The sequence below is a fragment of the Symphalangus syndactylus genome, chromosome 5 (genome assembly GCF_028878055.3).
Source record: "Symphalangus syndactylus isolate Jambi chromosome 5, NHGRI_mSymSyn1-v2.1_pri, whole genome shotgun sequence".
Classification (NCBI taxonomy): domain Eukaryota; kingdom Metazoa; phylum Chordata; class Mammalia; order Primates; family Hylobatidae; genus Symphalangus; species Symphalangus syndactylus.
The window spans coordinates 21,922,946-21,941,684 of NC_072427.2; the positions used below are offsets into that span (position 1 = coordinate 21,922,946).

The 18,739-nt window shown below is 50.1% G+C and overlaps 1 protein-coding gene across 4 annotated transcripts in view; it reads right to left on the reverse strand.

Annotated features, from left to right (window-relative positions):
• Positions 1-8,166: 8,166 nt before the first annotated feature.
• AP3B2 (adaptor related protein complex 3 subunit beta 2) overlaps positions 8,167-18,739 on the reverse strand; it is a 50,410-nt gene continuing 39,837 nt past the window's right edge. For 2 of the 4 annotated variants that reach the window (XM_055277386.2, XM_055277385.2), the window contains 12 exons: positions 15,928-16,114; positions 14,638-14,756; positions 14,017-14,125; positions 13,548-13,671; positions 12,981-13,155; positions 12,745-12,805; positions 12,311-12,417; positions 11,878-12,106; positions 11,352-11,436; positions 11,005-11,102; positions 8,733-8,871; positions 8,167-8,597 (listed from right to left, as the gene is read on the reverse strand). In XM_055277386.2, the coding sequence (XP_055133361.1) occupies positions 8,447-8,597; positions 8,733-8,871; positions 11,005-11,102; positions 11,352-11,436; positions 11,878-12,106; positions 12,311-12,417; positions 12,745-12,805; positions 12,981-13,155; positions 13,548-13,671; positions 14,017-14,125; positions 14,638-14,756; positions 15,928-16,114 (1,584 nt within the window). In that variant the 3' untranslated portion in view covers positions 8,167-8,446. Of the gene's footprint in view, positions 8,598-8,732; positions 8,872-11,004; positions 11,103-11,351; positions 11,437-11,877; positions 12,107-12,310; positions 12,418-12,744; positions 12,806-12,980; positions 13,156-13,547; positions 13,672-14,016; positions 14,126-14,427; positions 14,485-14,637; positions 14,757-15,927; positions 16,115-18,739 lie in introns of those variants that run through there. The other 2 variants (XM_055277384.2, XM_055277390.2) reach the window with 2 other exon arrangements.

Here is an 18,739-nt window from a genome sequence, read left to right on the forward strand (position 1 = left end):
CTACATCCTGGGTGACGGAGCGAGATTCCGTCTCAAAAATAAAAAATAAAAAAAAAAAGTGGATCGGCCCCACCTTTCATTGTACACAGAAGTAAGTCAAAAATACAATTCTGAAAAGCTTTACTTAGAATTTTTTCAGAAGAAAATATAGGAGAATTTTTTTTACCTCAGCCTGTGGATGAATTTTGTAAACTTGGAACAGTAAGCACAGGATATAAAGGAAGACAATACGTTTGACCACACTGGAATTAAAAACTTTGGTTTACTAAAAGAGTTTGTTTGTTCTGAGACGGAGTCTTGCTCTGTCACCCAGGCTGGAGTGCAGTGGCACGATCTCGGCTCACTGCAATCTCAGCCTCCCGGGTTCAAGCAATTCTTCTGCCTCAGCCTCCAGAGGAGCTGGGATTACAGACACCTGCCACCGCACCCAGCTAATTTTTGTATTTTTAGTGGACATGGCGTTTCACCATGTGGCCCAGGCTGGTCTCGAACTCCAGACCTCGTGATCTGCCCGCCTCAGCCTCCCAAAGTGCTGGGATTAGGCGTGAGCCACCGCCCGGCCAGAGATATTGTTTAAAGCTTGAAAAGACAAGCCATAGACTGGAAGACGATACCTCCAATCCATGTATTTACAAAGAACTAGTTTCCACACTATATAAGAACTTCTATAATCAATGAGGAAAAAACACAACTCCACAGAAAAATGGGCAAAAAATGAGAATAGGCCGTTGACACAAGTGAAAATCCAAATGGCCAATAAACATTGGTAGATGCCCACCCTCATCAGTAACCAGGGAAATGCAAATGAAACCACAATCAGATGCCATGCCACACTTTTCAAATGGAAAAAAATGATCAAGTCTCACTGTCCCAGTAGCAGGATCACTGCCAGTGAGGGTGTAAACTAGTTCAGCTGCTTTGGTGTGTGCTTTTTATGTTTCACATCTTTTATGTTTCACATCTTTTAATGGAGAGAAGACAATGCATAGAGTGCACAAATCTGTTTTTTTTTTTTTTTTTTTTGAGATGGAGTCTTGCTCTGTCACCCAGACTGGAGTGCAGTGGCGAGATCTTGGCTCACTGCAAGCTCTGCCTCCCTGGTTCACGCCATTCTCCTGCCTCAGCCTCCCAAGTAGCGGGGACTACAGGCGCCCGCCACCACGCCCAGCTAATTTTTTGTATTTTTAGTAGAGACAGGGTTTCACCCTGTTAGCCAGGATGGTCTCGATCTCCTGATCTTGTGATCCGCCTGCCTGGGCCTCCCAAAGTGCTGGGATTACAGGCGTGAGCCCCCACGCCCGGCCAGAGTGCACAAATCTTAAGTGTATACCGAGGTAACCACCACCCGCATCGAGACATAGATTCTCTCCAGAACCCCCATTGGGTTCCTTCCTGCCTCTTCTCACTTTATACCTCCCTCCTCAAGGTACCGTTATCCTTACTGCTTTTCATTACAGATTCCTTTAACCTGTTCTAGACTTCGTATAATTTCTGGTTTGTTTCATTCAACATACCTGTTAGATCCATCCATATTGTTGCATGTAGGAGTAGTTTGTTCCTCTGTATTGCTAAGTAGTATTCCATTGTATAGATACACCATAATTTATTTCTGCATTCTCCTATTGATTGGAATTTGAATTCTTTCCACTTCGGGGACTATCATGAATAAAGCTGCTAGAAATATTATTGATGTGAAGTATAGCAGCTCTGGTGAGCAATTTGGATTCTCTAGTTAAGTTGAAAAATTGTATACTCTATGACCCAGCAATTTCATTCCTAGGAAAATATGTTAGAGAAAATTTTATACATGTTAAGAAACATGAGTAAAAATGTCTGTAGCTGTTTTGTTAATAGTTACAAAAACAAAATAAAATAACCTTAAATGCCCACCAACAGGATAGTGGATCAATAAATTATGGTATAGTCATACGATGGAATTCTATATATAAGTAAAAGTAAATGAAATACAGCAGATCACATCAACATGACTTACAAACAATATTGAGTGAAAAAGCAGGATGTAGGAGAAAACATACTCTAAGATGCCATTTATATAAAATTTGAAAACATGTAGTACCCACCACCATCACAAAGTATGGTACTATATATTGTTTAGGAACACATCTATATATAGTAAAAGTACAAAAAAAAAAGGATGGCATTGATAAACAGAAAATTCAGAATGATGATTTGCTTCAGGTGGGAAAGGAAGCAGTCATGAAATGAGGGGTGTGGGGGACATTGAATTGATGAGCACTGAACTGATAAGTGCTTCAGTTCTTAAGTTGGATGATTAGTATACAGGTGGTTATGATAGTCTTTAAACTTGAAATACATAATAATATTTTAAAGAGACAGAGATGGGGATAATTAAGGGCAGTGATGTGCTGGTAAATGTTTGACAATTGGCTGGGGGAGGGAAGTGATTTGTAGCATTTGTCTCTTTCCATGGCATAAAAACTCCCACTACGGCTGATTTCAAATTGTCAGTGTGACATCATCTGGCTCACAAAATTCCTGAATGTGTAATAACAGTCAGCCCTCATGAGCCAGGAGAAGCCAACTCAGGCACATCACTCAGACACTGAATGTGGGAGCAGAGTGCTCTGAAGGCCAGAGTCAGGGATCCAGGCTCCCTGAGGGCTTTCCCAACAACCTAGGAGATGGGTGGAAGGCTGGATTGTATTATTTATTTATTGCTATTAAGTTACACCTAAAGCTAAGCAGCTTAAAACAACAAATATTTATTATCTTGCACAATTTCTGGGAGTCAGGAATCAGAGAATGGCTTAGCTGGCGGGTTCTGGCTCAGAATCTCTCATGAGGTTGCAGTCACGATGTCAGCCAGAACTGCAATCACTTGAAGCTTTGCCTTGGGCTGGAAGATCAGCTTCCAAGCTCACTCAAGTGGGTGCCGGCAAAAGCCTCAGTTCCTTGTCACGTGGACCTCTCCATAGTGCTGCTCAAGACAAGGTAGCTGGCTTGAGAGGAAGAGACCAACCAAGATGGAGGTGCAAAGAATTTTATAACCTAATCTCAGAAATGACATACCATCGTTTGTATCCTATTATTCACATAGACCAACATTGATAATATGTGGGAGGGAATGACACAAGGATACAGATATCAGGTAGCAAAGATCATTGGGGAGTATCTTGGAGGTTGAAGGTGAGTGCTGGTTGTCCTGAGATGCTTGTAATGGGTTAGTGGATGCCCAGAGACATGGGAATCGGAGAGGCCATCCCCTTTGTTTTGCAGCTGGGGAAATTGAGACATTCAGAGATTTACTTGAGAGTATGCAACTTTTCTTGGTGAGGGTCAGGAGTCCAGGGTCTTGGTCTTGCCTTGGTACCCATGAGAAACATCAACCCCACCTCTCCCTCCCTGACTTCCCTCTGAAGGTACAGATGCTGGGATCTTGGCACATCCAAGACTAGATCAAAGTCACCTTGCCCAAGCTCTCAAGAATTCGTCTTCCCCCATAGCTGTTTCCTTACATTCTTCGCAGCCAAAACAAGACAACCCTCCTATTTCCACATACCCTGCCCCTCCCCACAGAGGCTGCTGTTAACACATCCCTAGTAGCCCCAAAGAGAAGCATCTGCCACTGTGTTGGCATTGCTGGACACAACTCCATGTTGGCCTTCTGGAATCCCACTGCCACTTGGAGCCTGGTGTCAAACTGTTTCAGGACTCTCTAATCTCTCAGCAAAATGTAACACTGCCCCAAACTGGAAGCAGGCATGAGGAAGTTGTGCTGCCACACTTTTTCTTGGGGGATGCTGTTTACATGGGTTATTCAGTCTATGAAAATGCATCAAGTTGAACACTTGTGATCTGTACAATTTTATGTAGGAATACTGTACTTAAATATTCATAAATTTATAAATTATATAAGTTTACAGATTCATAAATTTAAATACTGAAACTTAAGATTTTTTTTTTTAATATTCCCAAAGCCAGGGGCGTAATGTATTTGGGGCCTGGACAGAGAGAAGCATTCTTTCTGTTCTCCAGATGCCATAGGGAAGCAAAGCCTCAGTGACACCACAGCATCTTCTGCAGCAAGGGGGCAATTGGTAATGGGAAAATAATGGGGGTTCCCAAAGGTCAGGATCAAAAAGTTCAGCCCTAAGTGCTTTCTTCTACTAGACAGATCAGTGGGATTGGCTATGCAGGGAGAGAGACTGGGGTCAAACCAGAGCCATCAAGTAGAAGACCCAAAAAGGTACACACTGCTTCTTTTCCTTGAGGATATCCCAACCTGGGCTCCACCCTCCCAGGGACCAATTCACCATCCTCTTGACTCTGGGAGCCAAAAGACCAGGTGGTGACAGAAGGAAGACCCAAGCCGAGGTCCTCTGGTAGGTCAGAATTTTCCAGTTTTCCCTTTCCTTTCCAAGCCAGGACAGGGAAAGTCCTGCCACTCTGAGTTCCACCCTCAACACCCATCCTTTTGATGTGGAAGATACACTATGGGGAGGTGACTCTCAAGATGCCCAGCAGAATAGGCTGAACTAGTGCAGGGGTTTGTCTTAGTCGCCAGATAGATGGGAGTTCAAGCATGGGCACAGCTAATGTCGCAACTCCAGGGTCCTTGTAGTGGCTTCCTTGGTATCTCTAAATGGATCTGTTCCCCCGGGTCACCAGCCACTGCAGCTAGCCAGGTGATGCAGCCTGGCTGGAAACTGGAGCTGTCTCTCTTGCCCATTTGCCTGGGCACTGTTCTGAAGCCATCTGGACTAGATTCCAGTTTCCAGCCCCTCCCTGAGCTCATTGTCCTCTGACCCATCAAGCCCTGTGGTCTGGCTCAGACCTCCTAGGTCCCTACTGATGCACTACCCCATCCTTGTCACTGCCTCTGTGCCAGTCCCTGTGCTTCTATCCGCTTCCAGGCCACTTTCTGCAGCCCTTCCTTTGCACCAGCAGAGTCCTAAGAGTGCTTCCCAGTTCGTCCTGTGGTCCTGGGCCCCACCTGAATCCCACAACCCTGGGCTAGTTCCCTGGTTGTCCCATCAAAACTGTTCATGACTGGCCAGCCATGGTGGTTCATGCCTATAATCCTAGCACTTTGGGAGGCCGAGGCAGGTGTTTTGCCTGAGCTCAGGAGTTTGAGACAAGCCTGGCCAACATGGCAAAACCCCATCTCTACTAAAAATACAAAAAATTAGGCTGAGTGCGGTGTCTCACGCCTGTAATCCCAGCACTTTGGGAGGCTGAGGCAGGCAGATCACGAGTCGGGTTCGAGACCAGCCTGAGCAACATGACGAAACCCCGTCTCTACTAAAAATATAAAAATTAGTCAAACATGGTAGCACACACCTGTAATCCCTAATCTCAGCTACTCAGGAGGCTGAGGCACGAGAATTGCTTGAACCCAGGAGGCGGAGTTTGCAGTGAGCCGAGATTGTGCCACCACACTCCAACCTGGGCAACAGAGCAAGACTCTGTCTCCCAAAAAAAAACAGAAAAAAAAAAAAAAAAAAAAAAAAAAAAAAGGCTGTTCGTGGGAAGCATTTTCCCTGCCAACTCAGATCCAGACACTCTGTGACCAGGCCCCTAATAAACTGGAGACAAAGTGTCACCACAGTGGCAAAGACTTGGGCCAGTGATAAAATACAGAATATGATATGGGTTGGGGAAAATGCCCCGGGGGATGTGGGGGCCCCCAGCCCCTGCAGGTCTGACCTCCTTCCACCTGTGAGTGCTGGGCAGGCCCCCATTTTATCCCTGCACACTCACTCAGGGATGTTCATGTGGTAGGGTTGTGGGAGGTATGGCCTTGGAAGAGATGGGCTGGGCTGGGATGAGAGCTGGGGCAACCACTCCCCCTTCCTCTGTGACTGAGATTGTCACTCCAGACCATTCACTCAGCACAGAACAGGCCCCATGCTCCTCCTGGGTGGGAAATTGCTGCCCCACTAATCTCCCAGCCCAGCCTTCACCAGCAGCACAGCACTCCCTGCTGAGCTCCTTCTGCAGTCATACTCTCCCCTGCCCACACCTTGCTGTCCTGCTTCCTGCCTCTCTCTTCGGTCAAACACCAGAACCGTTTCCTTAGGAAGAGTTGCTACTGCTAATGCCAAAGCCTGGGACACGTTCCAGAGACACCAACAGAGCCATGAAGGTTCCAACTCTCTGGACTCTCAGGGTTGGAAATCCCAGTGCCCTTTCCAGGAGGTTCTGGGAACCTGGACTGTACTTGAGGAATGTTAAGGGACTTGCCTTTTGCACTTCTGGTTCCTATAGAATCCCATTTTTTAAAAAGGGGACTTTTTTTAGAGGTAGGGTCTTGCTAGGTTGTCCAGGATAGAGTGTTATTCACAGGTGTAATAATAGTGCAATACAGCCCTGAACTCCTGGCCTCAAGCAGTTCTCCAGTCTCAGCCTTCTGAGTAGCTGGGACCACAGACACATGCCCAGCTCTACTCTGGGGCTTTTGATATAGAATAAAGGTGGATAAGGGATTCTCTGATGGTCCTTTTTCAAATTTCTTAGAAAATCACCCTCACCCTCTGTCAGTGCTGTGGGTAGTGCTGATTCAGAGGCAAAAGTAAGACTGAATCTTACTTTTGACTGGAGGACCATCTCAGAATCTGCAGTGACAAAAACAGTGATCCCAGGGAGACTTTGGGGCCCCAGGCTCTCAGGGAAGCAGCAGCTCCAGCAGCTCTCTGGTGTCACAGTGCCCAGCAAGTCCCTGGAGCCAGAAGCAGGGCTGTCCCCTGGCACTGTCTTTGTTCTCCTTCTGTGAGAGGACAGCCACACCTGCTTCACCCCATCTTACCCATGAACAGACATGCTGAGGGATGCCTAAGTGGCAGGGCTGTGGGACAGTATGGCCAAGGGCCTAGAGTCTTGGTCACAGAGGATCAGAGGCTGAGGTACAACATCTCAAACTAACTGGAGTGTGTTCCTTGTAACCCAGTCAATCAAGATGTTGTGAGGAAGGTGTTCAAAAATCAAAACCAAGTTTGAGTAACACTGAAGGCTGAGAGGTGGTCACAGTGTACATTGGCATAGTAAAAGTTCTGAGGAAGACCTGTGGGAAATGAACTTATTTCACTTAAATCCAAGATTCCTAAACTTATTTGATCATAGACTTTGCAGGGGGCGGGAGGGTACAGAACACATCCTAATGGAACACCTTTTATACGTTTTAGAACCACTGCTCACTCAGCCTCTTTCTTCACCAGAAAAGGTGTCAGGGAGAGCCCTGACCTCCACTGCACCCACCAGGTTTGTTCCAGGTGTAAGCAGATGCTGGTGTCTTATTACAAATACAGAATCTGCTGCTCTGCCTATGGAGTCGCCATTCTGTTGTTTCTTAATAAACTTGCTTTCACATTATTATTATTACTATTATTATTATTATTATTATTATTTGAGACAGAGTCTCACCCTGTCGTCCAGGCTAGAGTGTAATGGCACGATCTCAGCTCACTGCAACCTCTGCCTCCTGGGTTCAAGCGATTCTCCTGCCTCAGCCTCCCAAGTAGCTGGGATTACAGATGCGCACCACCATGCCCAGCTAATTTTTTGTCTTTAGTAGAGACGGGATTTCACCATGTTGGCCAGGTTGGTCTTGACCTCGTGATTGGCCCACCTCAGCCTCCCAAAGTGCTGGGATTACAGGTGTGAGCCACCACGCCTGGCTGCTTTCACTTAAAAAAAAAAAAAAATGCAGAATTTCAGACCCCACCCTAGACCTACTAATAGAATCTGTGTGTGATAGGATCCCCAGGTGACTTGCCACAAAGTGGTTTGAAAAGTACAGTTATACATCTTCTATTCTTCCACTAAGATGACCAGTGGGTCAGTACCCCAGTCAGGTGGGGCCTCCAGGCCCCCTAACTGGAGGTAATTGACATATGTTGAACTAAGCACCTGTGTTTGGGGAAGTCCCCATGTTATGAGTCCTTCCTTCCCAAGGGACCATAAGAAGAACTAAGGGAGTCTGCCAGCCATTGAAGAGGACTTGTTTTTGCAGAGGCTATAAAAAGGACCAAGGTGCTCTTCCAGCTCTGCCTTCCCATCCCAGCCCAGATGTCTCTTTCACAAAGATGCCTACAGACTCCTAGGCATCCTGACCCAGAGATGGTCACCTTTGGGATTCAACGAGAGTTGTTCCTGACAGACCCCTAGAAGGAAAGGTGAGCCAGCAGCTAGAGAGAAGACATTTTATTGAGCCTGCTACATAAATAGCTACAGAAATCTGGAAGGACTGAAGGGAGTGGCTGCCATCTCCCTCTGCACAGATCACTAAGGAACCCATGGGGAGGGGATTAGGGGAGGGTTGGTCCTCCAGAGGGAGGGAGGACACCCTGAATGCTATCTGGCATGAGGAGGAGGATGAGAGAGAGAGAAAGATGAGAGGGACTGACAGCCCAGATGTCATGGGGAGGTATAGATGGGAGCCAAAGAGGTCTTCCACAGCATCTGGAAGTCACTGGGTCAGAGCCTGTATCACATCCTTTACCAGCATGGTGCCAATCACCATTTTCTCGCTGTTGACGGTCAGCTGGGCAGCTCCAGCTGGCCGGGCATCCAGGGTCAGCAGAACGAGGCTTCCACCAGTCAGTGTCCTCCCTGCAAACCTGAGGTGGGAGTAGAAGGGGTGGGGAAGAGCTGCTAAGGGTGACTGTGTTTGGAAGGGGATCAGCGCCTGGGGCTCCTCCTTCAAACCAGGGCCCCCATGCTCATCATTTTCCCCTCTACTGGTGGCCTAGTACCTGTACTCATCAGATGTCCCACAAGGAACACGACCCAGGTTGGCAGTGGCAGTCACTTTCTGCACCACAATGTGGTCACTCTGACAGGTGTCTGGCAGCATGAGCTTCTCTGTGATCTCATTCATGCCCATCAGCTTTCCTGGGGGTAGAGGTCACCATGAGGGCAGAGGCCGTGGTGGGTACAGAGGCCAGCACCTGGGTCTGCTTACTGAGCATCAAGTTCTCCCAGGCTGGGAAGGTATGCAAAGGGCAGGTCAGAATTTAAATCATCAGTCTTGGGGAGAGGGAACTTCCCTCTCAGACTGGGCCCTCCCTCAGGAACCCTTTGTCAGCCTCTCTACCCCTCCCACCCAGGCCTTTATCCATGTTGTTACCAAAGACTGATTTGGCGCTTCCTCCATCAGACATCTGGGCTACCAGCCCCTTGAGAGTGGCCAGTCAGTTCTTAAGAAGTTCGCCCATCCTGAACCTCACACCCTTTGATCTTTCCTGGGGGGACCTCCAACCCACATTCAAATCCCACTCAGCTCCTGGAGGCTAAGCCCTCACAAAAAGATCACAGATGGCTGCTGTGATCTCTCAGCCAGAATCCAGTAGTCACATGCAGCATTCACAGGTACATTTTTAATTGTACTTCTGCAGCAGCAGCTCCAGACCTAGCCAGGGTTCCTGAAGCCCCCAAACCCTCACAGCACCCCCAGTACTCCCCATTCTGCAGGGCTGACTTCTCTCCACTCACATGATCCAGGGCCCCCATGGGAGCTCCTCCATCTGCCCTCCTGCACACCAGCAGTCTTCTCTTCAGCCTCTTTCCTCCCTCCACTGCTCCCCCATTCTTCACCTCCTTTTAGAAACTGACATCCCTCTCCCTGTTTCTTCCATCCCCTTCATTCCTGACTAATAACATTTTCTTGTCTTTGTTCCTTCAATCTGTTCAAGTGTCCCCGTCTCCAAAAAATCCTTTCCAGAAGCGAGATCCTTCATCGTGCCAATGCCCTGTCTCCCTCCTCATTCATGGCTAAAGTCCTCCAAAGAGGACTCCATTTACTTGAGCCGTGGTCTCCCTCAACCCACTGCCAATTGGCCTCTGTCCCTCCTTTAGCAATGACCCTCTCTCCCTCAGGTTGGCAGTAGCCTTTTATATGCTGACTCTGAAGGTCTTCGGTAACTGTGGTTTGCAGACACCTTCTGCCTTGTTGTGTCTCCTGGTTCTCCTCCCACCTCTCCCTGTGCTCCTTCTCTTATCCCTCCCCTCCTCTGTCTTCTGCAGAATTCAGGTTTTCCCCCAAGGTTCTGTCCTTGGCCTTCCTATTTTCTCCCACCTCCCAGAGTGATCTCATTCATATTCACAGCTTCCATTACCACCTATATGCTCATGACTCCAGCTTCAAAGTGTTTCCTGGGCATAGACCCATATTTTCAGTTGCATGCTAAATAGCTCCTCCTGAATTTCCCAAATGCATTTCAAAATCAGCTTATCCAAAACTAACCGTGATCTTCCCTCCTCCCTTGCCCAAGCCACTCTTTTTCTTCTGGGCCAGAGGTTTTGCAAATTACAGCCTCCAGACCAAATCCAGTCCACCAACTATATGGCCCACAATGTTTTTAATATTTTTTAAGTGTTGGGGGAGCAATCAAAAGATTAATATTTCGGCCGGGCGCGGTGGCTCACGCTTGTAATCCCAGCACTTTGGGAGGCCGAGGCGGGCGGATCACGAGGTCAGGAGATCGAGACCACGGTGAAACCCCGTCTCTACTAAAAATACAAAAAATTAGCCGGGCGTGGTGGCGGGCGCCTGTAGTCCCAGCTACTCGGAGAGGCTGAGGCGGGAGAATGGCGTGAACCCGGGAGGCGGGGCTTGCAGTGAGCCGAGATTACGCCACTGCACTCCAGCCTGGGCGACAGAGCGAGACTCCATCTCAGAAAAAAAAAAAAAAAAGATTAATATTTCATGACACATGAAAATTACATGAAATTTAAACTTCAGTATCTATAAATATAAATGGAAATTTCTTGGAACACAGCCATACTCATTCATTTACATACTGTCTGTGGATGTTTCTATGTTTCAACAGCCACAGTCGTGTTGTAACTGCAACAGAGACCACATGATTCTCAACGCCTAAAACATTTATCTTTGGCCCGTTACAGAAAAAGGTTGCTGACCCCTGGTCTAGATGAAGGACACACCATTCTCCCTACCATCCAAGCTGGACGTTCTGGAGTCAGCTTCTATACTTCCCTCTCTGCCCACTCCCAGGGAGCACTCACCCTGTTCCTTCTTAAACTCATTTTCACTCATGAACACAGGGGCCATCAGCTCCCCAACAGGTGGCTGAATGGAGACGTAGAACTGTCGGGTCTGGGTGCTGGGAAGGGTGGGAGGAAACAGAGGGAGAAGAATTAAGGCCGTCATCTCTCCCCTCACCTCCCACCCTGTGTAGAGGCACAGCTTGGAGGCAGTGACAGAGTGAGGTCAGGAATGAGGGCCTGAGATGGCTTCCACACCCACCCAATCATGATGTATCCCCACTAAGCACCACCTCCATTTCCAGTTCATTGTTACCCTGTCCCTTTCCAGCCCATCCTCTCACCCCCACCTCGAGTTGGGCACATACCACAGCTGGAAGTTGGCTGCCTGGGTTGAGTCACAGAAATTAATGCCCATTACAGCAGTGGCAGATTCTCCAGGTGCCAGGGACTCTGAAGTGGTATAAGGCAGTGAAGGGGAGAGGGAGGGCCACCATCACCTGATAGGTCTAGAACCCAGCCAAGCCCTGCTCTCCCCTCCACTGTCACAGCTGACCAGCCCTCTACAGAATCTTGGCTTTTTTGGCTCCTAGAGACTGGTCCTGGTTTCCTCCTGAACTTTAAGCACCCTTTACCCCACTCACCCTCACCACATTTAAGTTAGTCCTGAAACAACCAAGGGCCAAATCTGCTGCTGCAAGCACCTCCTGCCCTGATGTGAACTTGCTTATTTCATAATCTGTCTTGTCCACCAGAGTGTTGATCATGTTAGATGCTATCTCTGTGCCCCTATAGCTTGGCCCCTGGCCTGGCACAAGGAGGGTATCAGCAACCACAGAAAGACTGACTCTGCCCAGGAGCCTCCTCCTCCACCCCATCCAAAGCCCTTCGCACCAATTTCGGGAAATTCTTGGATGCTGATGCCAGCAGGCAGTTTGGGAGTGCCCACATGCAGGCCCTTGATGGGGGTATCAGAGCTGTTGGAGAAGTGGATGTGCACAGACACCATGTGGGGGTCCCCGGAGAAAGGTTGGCGGCTGAAGGTGTAGTCCACAGCCAGCCCCTCGCCAGCTACCCGGTGCAGCAGCTCCTGCCGCCCAACACCCGACACTGGACTCAGAAGCTAGAGTGGAGGGGTAAGGAAGGACAGAACTGAGCAAGACGGAGAGAGCCTGTCCCAGCATTGTCCCCTAGGGCCATCCAGCAACTGGGACTCAAAGCTATCAGATCCTCCATCACACCCACCCCCCACACACATCCACACCATAGGATGCAGCACAGGGATGTGTCCCTGCCCCAGCCCAGTCCCCTCCTCCATCCCACTCACCGACGGTACCAGGGTGGAGTCTGTGAGTGTCAGGCCCTCCAGGTCAGCAGCCAGACTGGTAGACACAATTGCTGGGGGAGACACAGGCTGGACACTGGGAGGGGTGACTGTGGGAGTAGATAAGACTATGAGGAGGCAAAGTGGAGGTGGCTTGGGTTGAGCAGGGAGCCTAGGGATCAAGGAGCACGCATTTCAGCACCATGGACAGCGGGGGCACATGGCTGCCTGGAGGCTCTGGCAAAATACCCATCCCTAGACCTCAACCCCAGACCTGGGGAGGTCAGCCCTGCTGCCCTCTCAGGCCTGAAGATATGTTCTGTTTGCTCCCCTGCTCCCACAAGACCTGAGGAACCTGATCCAGAGTCCCTATGGGCCGTTCTAATTCATGCTCCCCAGGCCTCCTTTCCCCTGTGACTTTTACCACCCAAACTCACAGTCCTCTAGATCAAGTAGGGAGATCTCCTTGGTTGCAGGGGCACTTTTGCTGCTGGGAGGCTGAAAGAGAAAAATGGGATGTGGGTGTGGGGAAGGGGAGCACCTTGGCATGTTCTGGGTTGGGTAGAAGATGTCATGTTCTGGATGGTAGGGAGACAGATGTCTGGGCCTGGCCCAGAGGTTGGGGAGGGCCCCGGCCCATGAGCACACCCTGACTCTGCCCCAAGGCTCTCACTGTTTTCCTCCTCCAGGAGGCAGGTTCCAACTGCTCCTCCTCGGACTCCGATGTCATCTCGGACTCTGATGAGCTACTGCTGGAATCGCTGCCCTCATCAGAGGATGACGCTTCTCCTTTTCCCTCTGGCACCTTCTTCTTTGTCTTCCTCTTACCATCCTCCTCACTCTGTTCACTGAAGGAGAGTGGGAAAGGTGGGCTCAGGCCTGGCCTGGACACTCCCTCCTTGCTTCACAGAAGCAGCAGAAATGCTGAAAAGCTGGAGTGGAGTGGAGAGCCTGGGCCAGGAGGGTTCACACCTGAGGTCCTATAGCAGGGACCCCATGAGAGCTTGAAGCCAGCTTGTGCCAGCTCAGGCTCCAGGCCCCTGGTTGCTTCTCCAAACCAGCCCATGAGGCCTCAGAGATCTCCTGCAGCCAGCCAAAGTAGTCGTCACGTGAGCTGACAGCCCCAGCCAGCTCATGAGGGGCTCGGGCTCTTAGGAGACTGGCTAAGGCTCACTGCTAGCCCTTCTTTCCAGGAAAGCTCCCTGAACCCCACCAGCCATCTGGCTAGCTCCCTTCTCACCTCTCACTGCCTCTCCCTTTCTCCTCATCCTCATCCTGGTCTTCATTGTCGGACTCACTGCTGGACTCCCCAGAGCCGCTCTCGCTGCTGCTCTTACTGTCCGATTCACTCTCAGACTCAGGGTCTGTGGAGGAACAATATGAGGCCTCCTCCCTCATATGCAGGCCTCCTTCGGTCTGGAGCAGACACCTGGGTTCCACCTTCACATTCAGTACTGAACCCTCAAACCTCTCTGACCTGCCCCCAGCCCTACATGCAAGCTGAACTGACAGAAACACAGATAGACTCCATGGATAGAAACCTGCACAAGCACACACACGTGGAACATGAATCCCTCAGGTGCACAAACAGAATTCACAAGCAGGCACACATCCCTAGACACACGACCATATACATACACCCCTCATATAGTCAGTCACTCAGATACACGGGCGGAGCACAGAGGACCCCAGCTCTGCCATCTGCTCACCACTGTCTGCGGACTCCGTGGGGCCTGACTCCCCCTCAGAGTCCGAGTAGAAAGGTTTTTCCTTCTCCTTTCTCTTCTCCCGATTTGAGCACTTGGTCCATTCAGGTACCTGGAGATGGGGGTAGGGTGCAGGGTCATTTCATCATGGTTGGGGAGAAGGAAGGCAGGCACAAGCCCTTACCCTTTATTCCACCTCTTCATGAGGCCCTACCTGGTCTGTCCCACAAAGGGAATAACAGAGGAGGAATAAAGGGGCACTGTCCATGGAGGGGAGGAATGCTGCTCACAGAGGGGCACTGCCAAACCAAGGTGGAAACAGAGTATGGAAAGGCCCAGGAGCACAGCACACAGGGGAAGCAGAGGGACACAGACAGGGCAGGGGAGATAGCACACGGCACACGAAGGTGGGACCTCAGTGTATTCGCCCAACAGGCCCACGTGAGTCTCAATAAGGGAGAGATCTTCTTCCTGTGTGTGTGGGGGAGGGTGTTAGGAGGGCTGGGCCGGCACTGCCAGGGCTCCCTTCTGTCTGCCCCCACCAACAGACACACACACACACACACACACACACACACACACACACACACACAGACACACACTTCAACCCTCCATCCCACTGACCTCCACGTTGCGCACAGATGGGTCTGGGGCTTCCTCCGGCCAGTCTGGGAGCTCCTGGTAGCCTGTGGCCTTGGCATTGAGCAGGTGGGACAGTGAGCCCAGCTGGAAGTGGTCCCGGTCTAGGGATAGGTTTAGAGGTCAGGCAGGTAGCAGCAGTGAGGGAAAGCTCTGAGAGCTGTTTCCCAGGTGGGGCTGGGTCGTGATTCTGGTTGGGTCTTCCCAGGTGGGTAGGGGAAAGAGATGGATGTGTGCCCTAATGGCTCTTCCACCCTGACTGCACCTTTAGGCCCACTTGCTGGAAGAAAAGGCTGTCTGGCCAGGCCAGAGCAGGGACTGAGGGCCAGGGAAAGGTAGCCTACAGAGGTGGGCAGGAGGAGACTCTGGGCCCACAGATGCTGCCGGCCTGTCTGCTCAGGAAGCACGTCTAGTCAGGCTCTGGACTTAGCGGGGAGGGATGAACAGTCAGAGCATGAGTGTGTGGAAGTCCAGGTCAGAGGTGAGGCACCGCTGGAGGAGGGCAGCACAGGCCTGTGAGTGAGGATGGTGTCGGGGAGAAAGGGACTGTTGCCTTCTTCCTGGGAGAATTTCAAAGCTATGCCCACCCTCAGAATCTCCCCATTCGTGAGGTCCAGGAAAGAGAAAAAGAATGAAAAGATACCCAGAAGAACTGAGCTTTGTGAAGGAGGCTCTCTTCTGTGTAGGTTCCTGGCTTCCACTCCTGGGGTCCAGAGAGGCAGCGGGAGGACCCTTCCCTCCCAGGCCCATCTCAGGGCCCTTGTCTTGGGAAAAGAGGCCTTAAGGACCAAGCCCAGGAACAGAGGCAAGGCTGAAGCCGTGGGGCCTGGGATTTGAACTGACTGTAGTGACTAGGCTCACAGAATGCAGGCAACTGCTTTCTCAGGACCTTTATAAAAATATACACCTCTCCTTTGTGTGTTGTTTTGCTTTCTGCCTTCCTGGGTCCTTGGTATTTAAGATCTTGGTATGTATTCCAAAGCCTAGTGTCTGCTCAGGGAGGGAGATGGAAAAGGGAGCCTGAGAGGAGAGGAGGCAGGAGTCCATCCTGGCTGGGAAGGCAGACCCTCAGGTGAGATGATGCTGGCAGTGGTTGTGGGCAGGTGAAAGAGTAATTCCTGGTGCCACAGGAGGGACAAAAGGAGTGAGCCAGGGAGCAGGACTGCCCAAAGAAGCCTGGTGCCTGGCTAGGGGCCTCAGGAAGGTCTGGGGCAGAGACTCTGGCCAGTTCCTTTCCATTCCCCTAGGAAGGTTACCCTTGATTTCAGTTCCCACCTTTGAAGGATGACTCCAAGACTGGAGCTGGTTTGGGTGCCAGGAAGAGCTTCTTGGCATGGCGGCTGAGGGCCCCACCCTGCTCGGAAGGGACGATGAGCTGCCGGGTGAAGCGCGCCCGGTCGCGAATATCATAGTTCTGGTCATATTTGGCCAGACTCAGCACATACTGGGTCAGCAGCTTGGTCTGGAGGAACAGGAAGAGGTGGGTCAGCTGACGGGGGGGTGGGGACACAGGAGGCTCAGAAACAGATTCTTTAAGCCGACACTTGCAGGCAGAATGTCTCCTCTCCCTGCTTAGGACCAGCTGCTTCCACCCAGCTGTCCCTCCCCACCTGCCCTTGTTCAGGGCTCAGAATTTTCTCTCATCTCTCTGGCCATGCTTCCTGATGATCCCAACTTTGACAACTGGCCTTGGGCCAACAAAAGAGGTTTTCCTTTTGGACCTTCCTCACTCCTGGCTCTGGACTCCATTCTTCCCTAGGTTTGTGGTCCCTACCACTCCAGGCCTGTCCAGCCTCTTTACTCCAGGGCAGCAGGGTATGTGGAAGTCTGGAATGCTCTGCTGGACCTCAGTTTCCAGGCTCCACCACCCAGGGGGAATTAGACAACAAAAAGACAGGGCGGTTAAACGGGTCCCTTTGGCAGGGGCCTCCCTCATGCCCTATCCACCCACTTAGTAGATTCTGAGCAGCCCAGGGGTCTCAGAGGTCTTTATCCTTCCCTGGAAGCTTCTAATGACATCAAGGCAAACTGCAGCTGCCCATGCATTTGCCAAGGTCATGTAGGGTTCACAGTCTGCAGTCAGGGAAGCTACAACTGCAGACCTAAAATCTCTCCATTTCTGCCATGATCTTGGCCTAATCTAACCTGCCTTAACATGGCAACAGTGGTAGCAGCCATCACTTATCAAGTGCCTTCTGGCACCAACTCTGTGCTAGGTGCTCCACACTAGCTCATCTAATCTCCCCAAGCCTTCTGAGAGGTAGGCATTATTGCCCCCATTTTACAGAAAAGAAGCAGGATCATTAAGGGGCTTTTCCCAGGCCAAGGAACCCATCAGTACTGCACCTAGGCCTGCATCTGCTGGAGCTGCACCCCATCTGCTTCCCTTCACTGCCTACCTGCTGACATAAGGAGCCTGCCCTGGCCCAGGTCTCCATGTTTCCATTGCTTGTGACCAAGATCAAAACCACCAAGTAGTCAACAACCAGAATGCCCAAGGGCATCAGGGGCTGGCAGGAGGGAGCCTGGAACTGACTCTCTTCTTCCTGAGGTTTATGGTGACATACTGTTACACGCAGCTTTGGACATGGTTAACCCAGCTAATCTGGCAGGGACATCAAGCAGATGTCCATAAGGGGCAAAGCCCCTCAGATGCTGACCCAGAGTCGGAGCAGCTGCTATGGCAGAATTGCCCCACACCACTCTAGAGAGCCACTGTGATTCCACATTCCTACCTCCAATCTGGCCCACAAGCCCTCTTCAGCTCAGTCCCTTCCAGCAAAGCAGCACCTCCGATACTGTTATAGTCACAGATAAGCAATCCCAATCCCATGCACCCCTAATAGAATAGACTTAAAAATATGAAAATAAGATGCCATCACAACAGATTTCATCACCAACCTGCCCCTCTTGGCCAGACACCATCTAAATGGCCAGGGCTAGTGGATGTCCTTACCAACATGGTGGATTATCAAGAGGCTGCTGATCCCTCTTTTGGTTTGGACAATGTCTTCCTCCACAGATTTCCCAGCTGGCTGATCACAGACTCCCTCCTTCAAGTCCTTGCCTAGTTCTAGAAAGAACTGTTTGGTATTTGGATCCATCTGTCCACAGCCTTAACTGCATGTTAACAACCAACACAAGAAGGGGCTGGCCCACCACCTCAACACTGCAGGATTTGTCTATAATAATTCATTACCCTTCTCCACCCCAAGGGGCCATTCCCTGTGGATTGTGGCATCCTGTGTGCACCACCAAGACCCGCACCTCATCTAGCCAGGATGTGCAGGAATTACAGGCTGTTCAAGAAGGCCTCTGAGATACACTCCAGTATGCCAAGAACAGAACAAGGCTCCCCCTCACCAACAGGCTCCAGTTGTCAGGGAGGAATTTTAAGCGGGAAACACTGACTCCCTTTCCATAACCTATGCCAACGTACATGCTACCTTGCAGCTGCCAGCTAATCATGCTTAGAAAACTGGCTATTAAAAAAAATTGAAATACATCCTCAATTCACACATTACACATGAGTAAGTTTAAGCTCTAGATAGATGTGGCAGACAGATTCTAAGGTCTTCCCCACCAGTAACTGCCTCCTGGTGTTCATGCCTTTGTGCAATCCCTCACCTTGGATATGGGCAAAACCTGAGACTTGCTTCCAACCAACAGGATATGGCAAAGGTGGTATATGACTATGTATGATCCTATGATTATGTTTTATTAAGAAGACTCTGTATTGGAAGTTCTAGCTAGAGCAATCAGACAGGAGAAAGAAATAAAGGGTATCCAAATTGGAAAAGAATTCAAATTATCCTTGTTTGCAGATGATATGATCTTATATTTAAAAAATCTAAGGACTCCACCAAAAAACTAATAGAACTAATAAACAAATTCAGTAAAGTTGCAGGATACAAAATCCACATAAGAATCAGTAGCATTGGCCGGGTGCAGTGGCTGATGCCTGTAATCCCAGCACTTTGGGAGGCTGAGGCAGGTGGATCGTGAGATCTAGAGATTAAGACCATCATGGCCAACATGGTGAAATCCTGTCTCTACTAAAAATACAAAAATTAGCTGGATGTGGTGG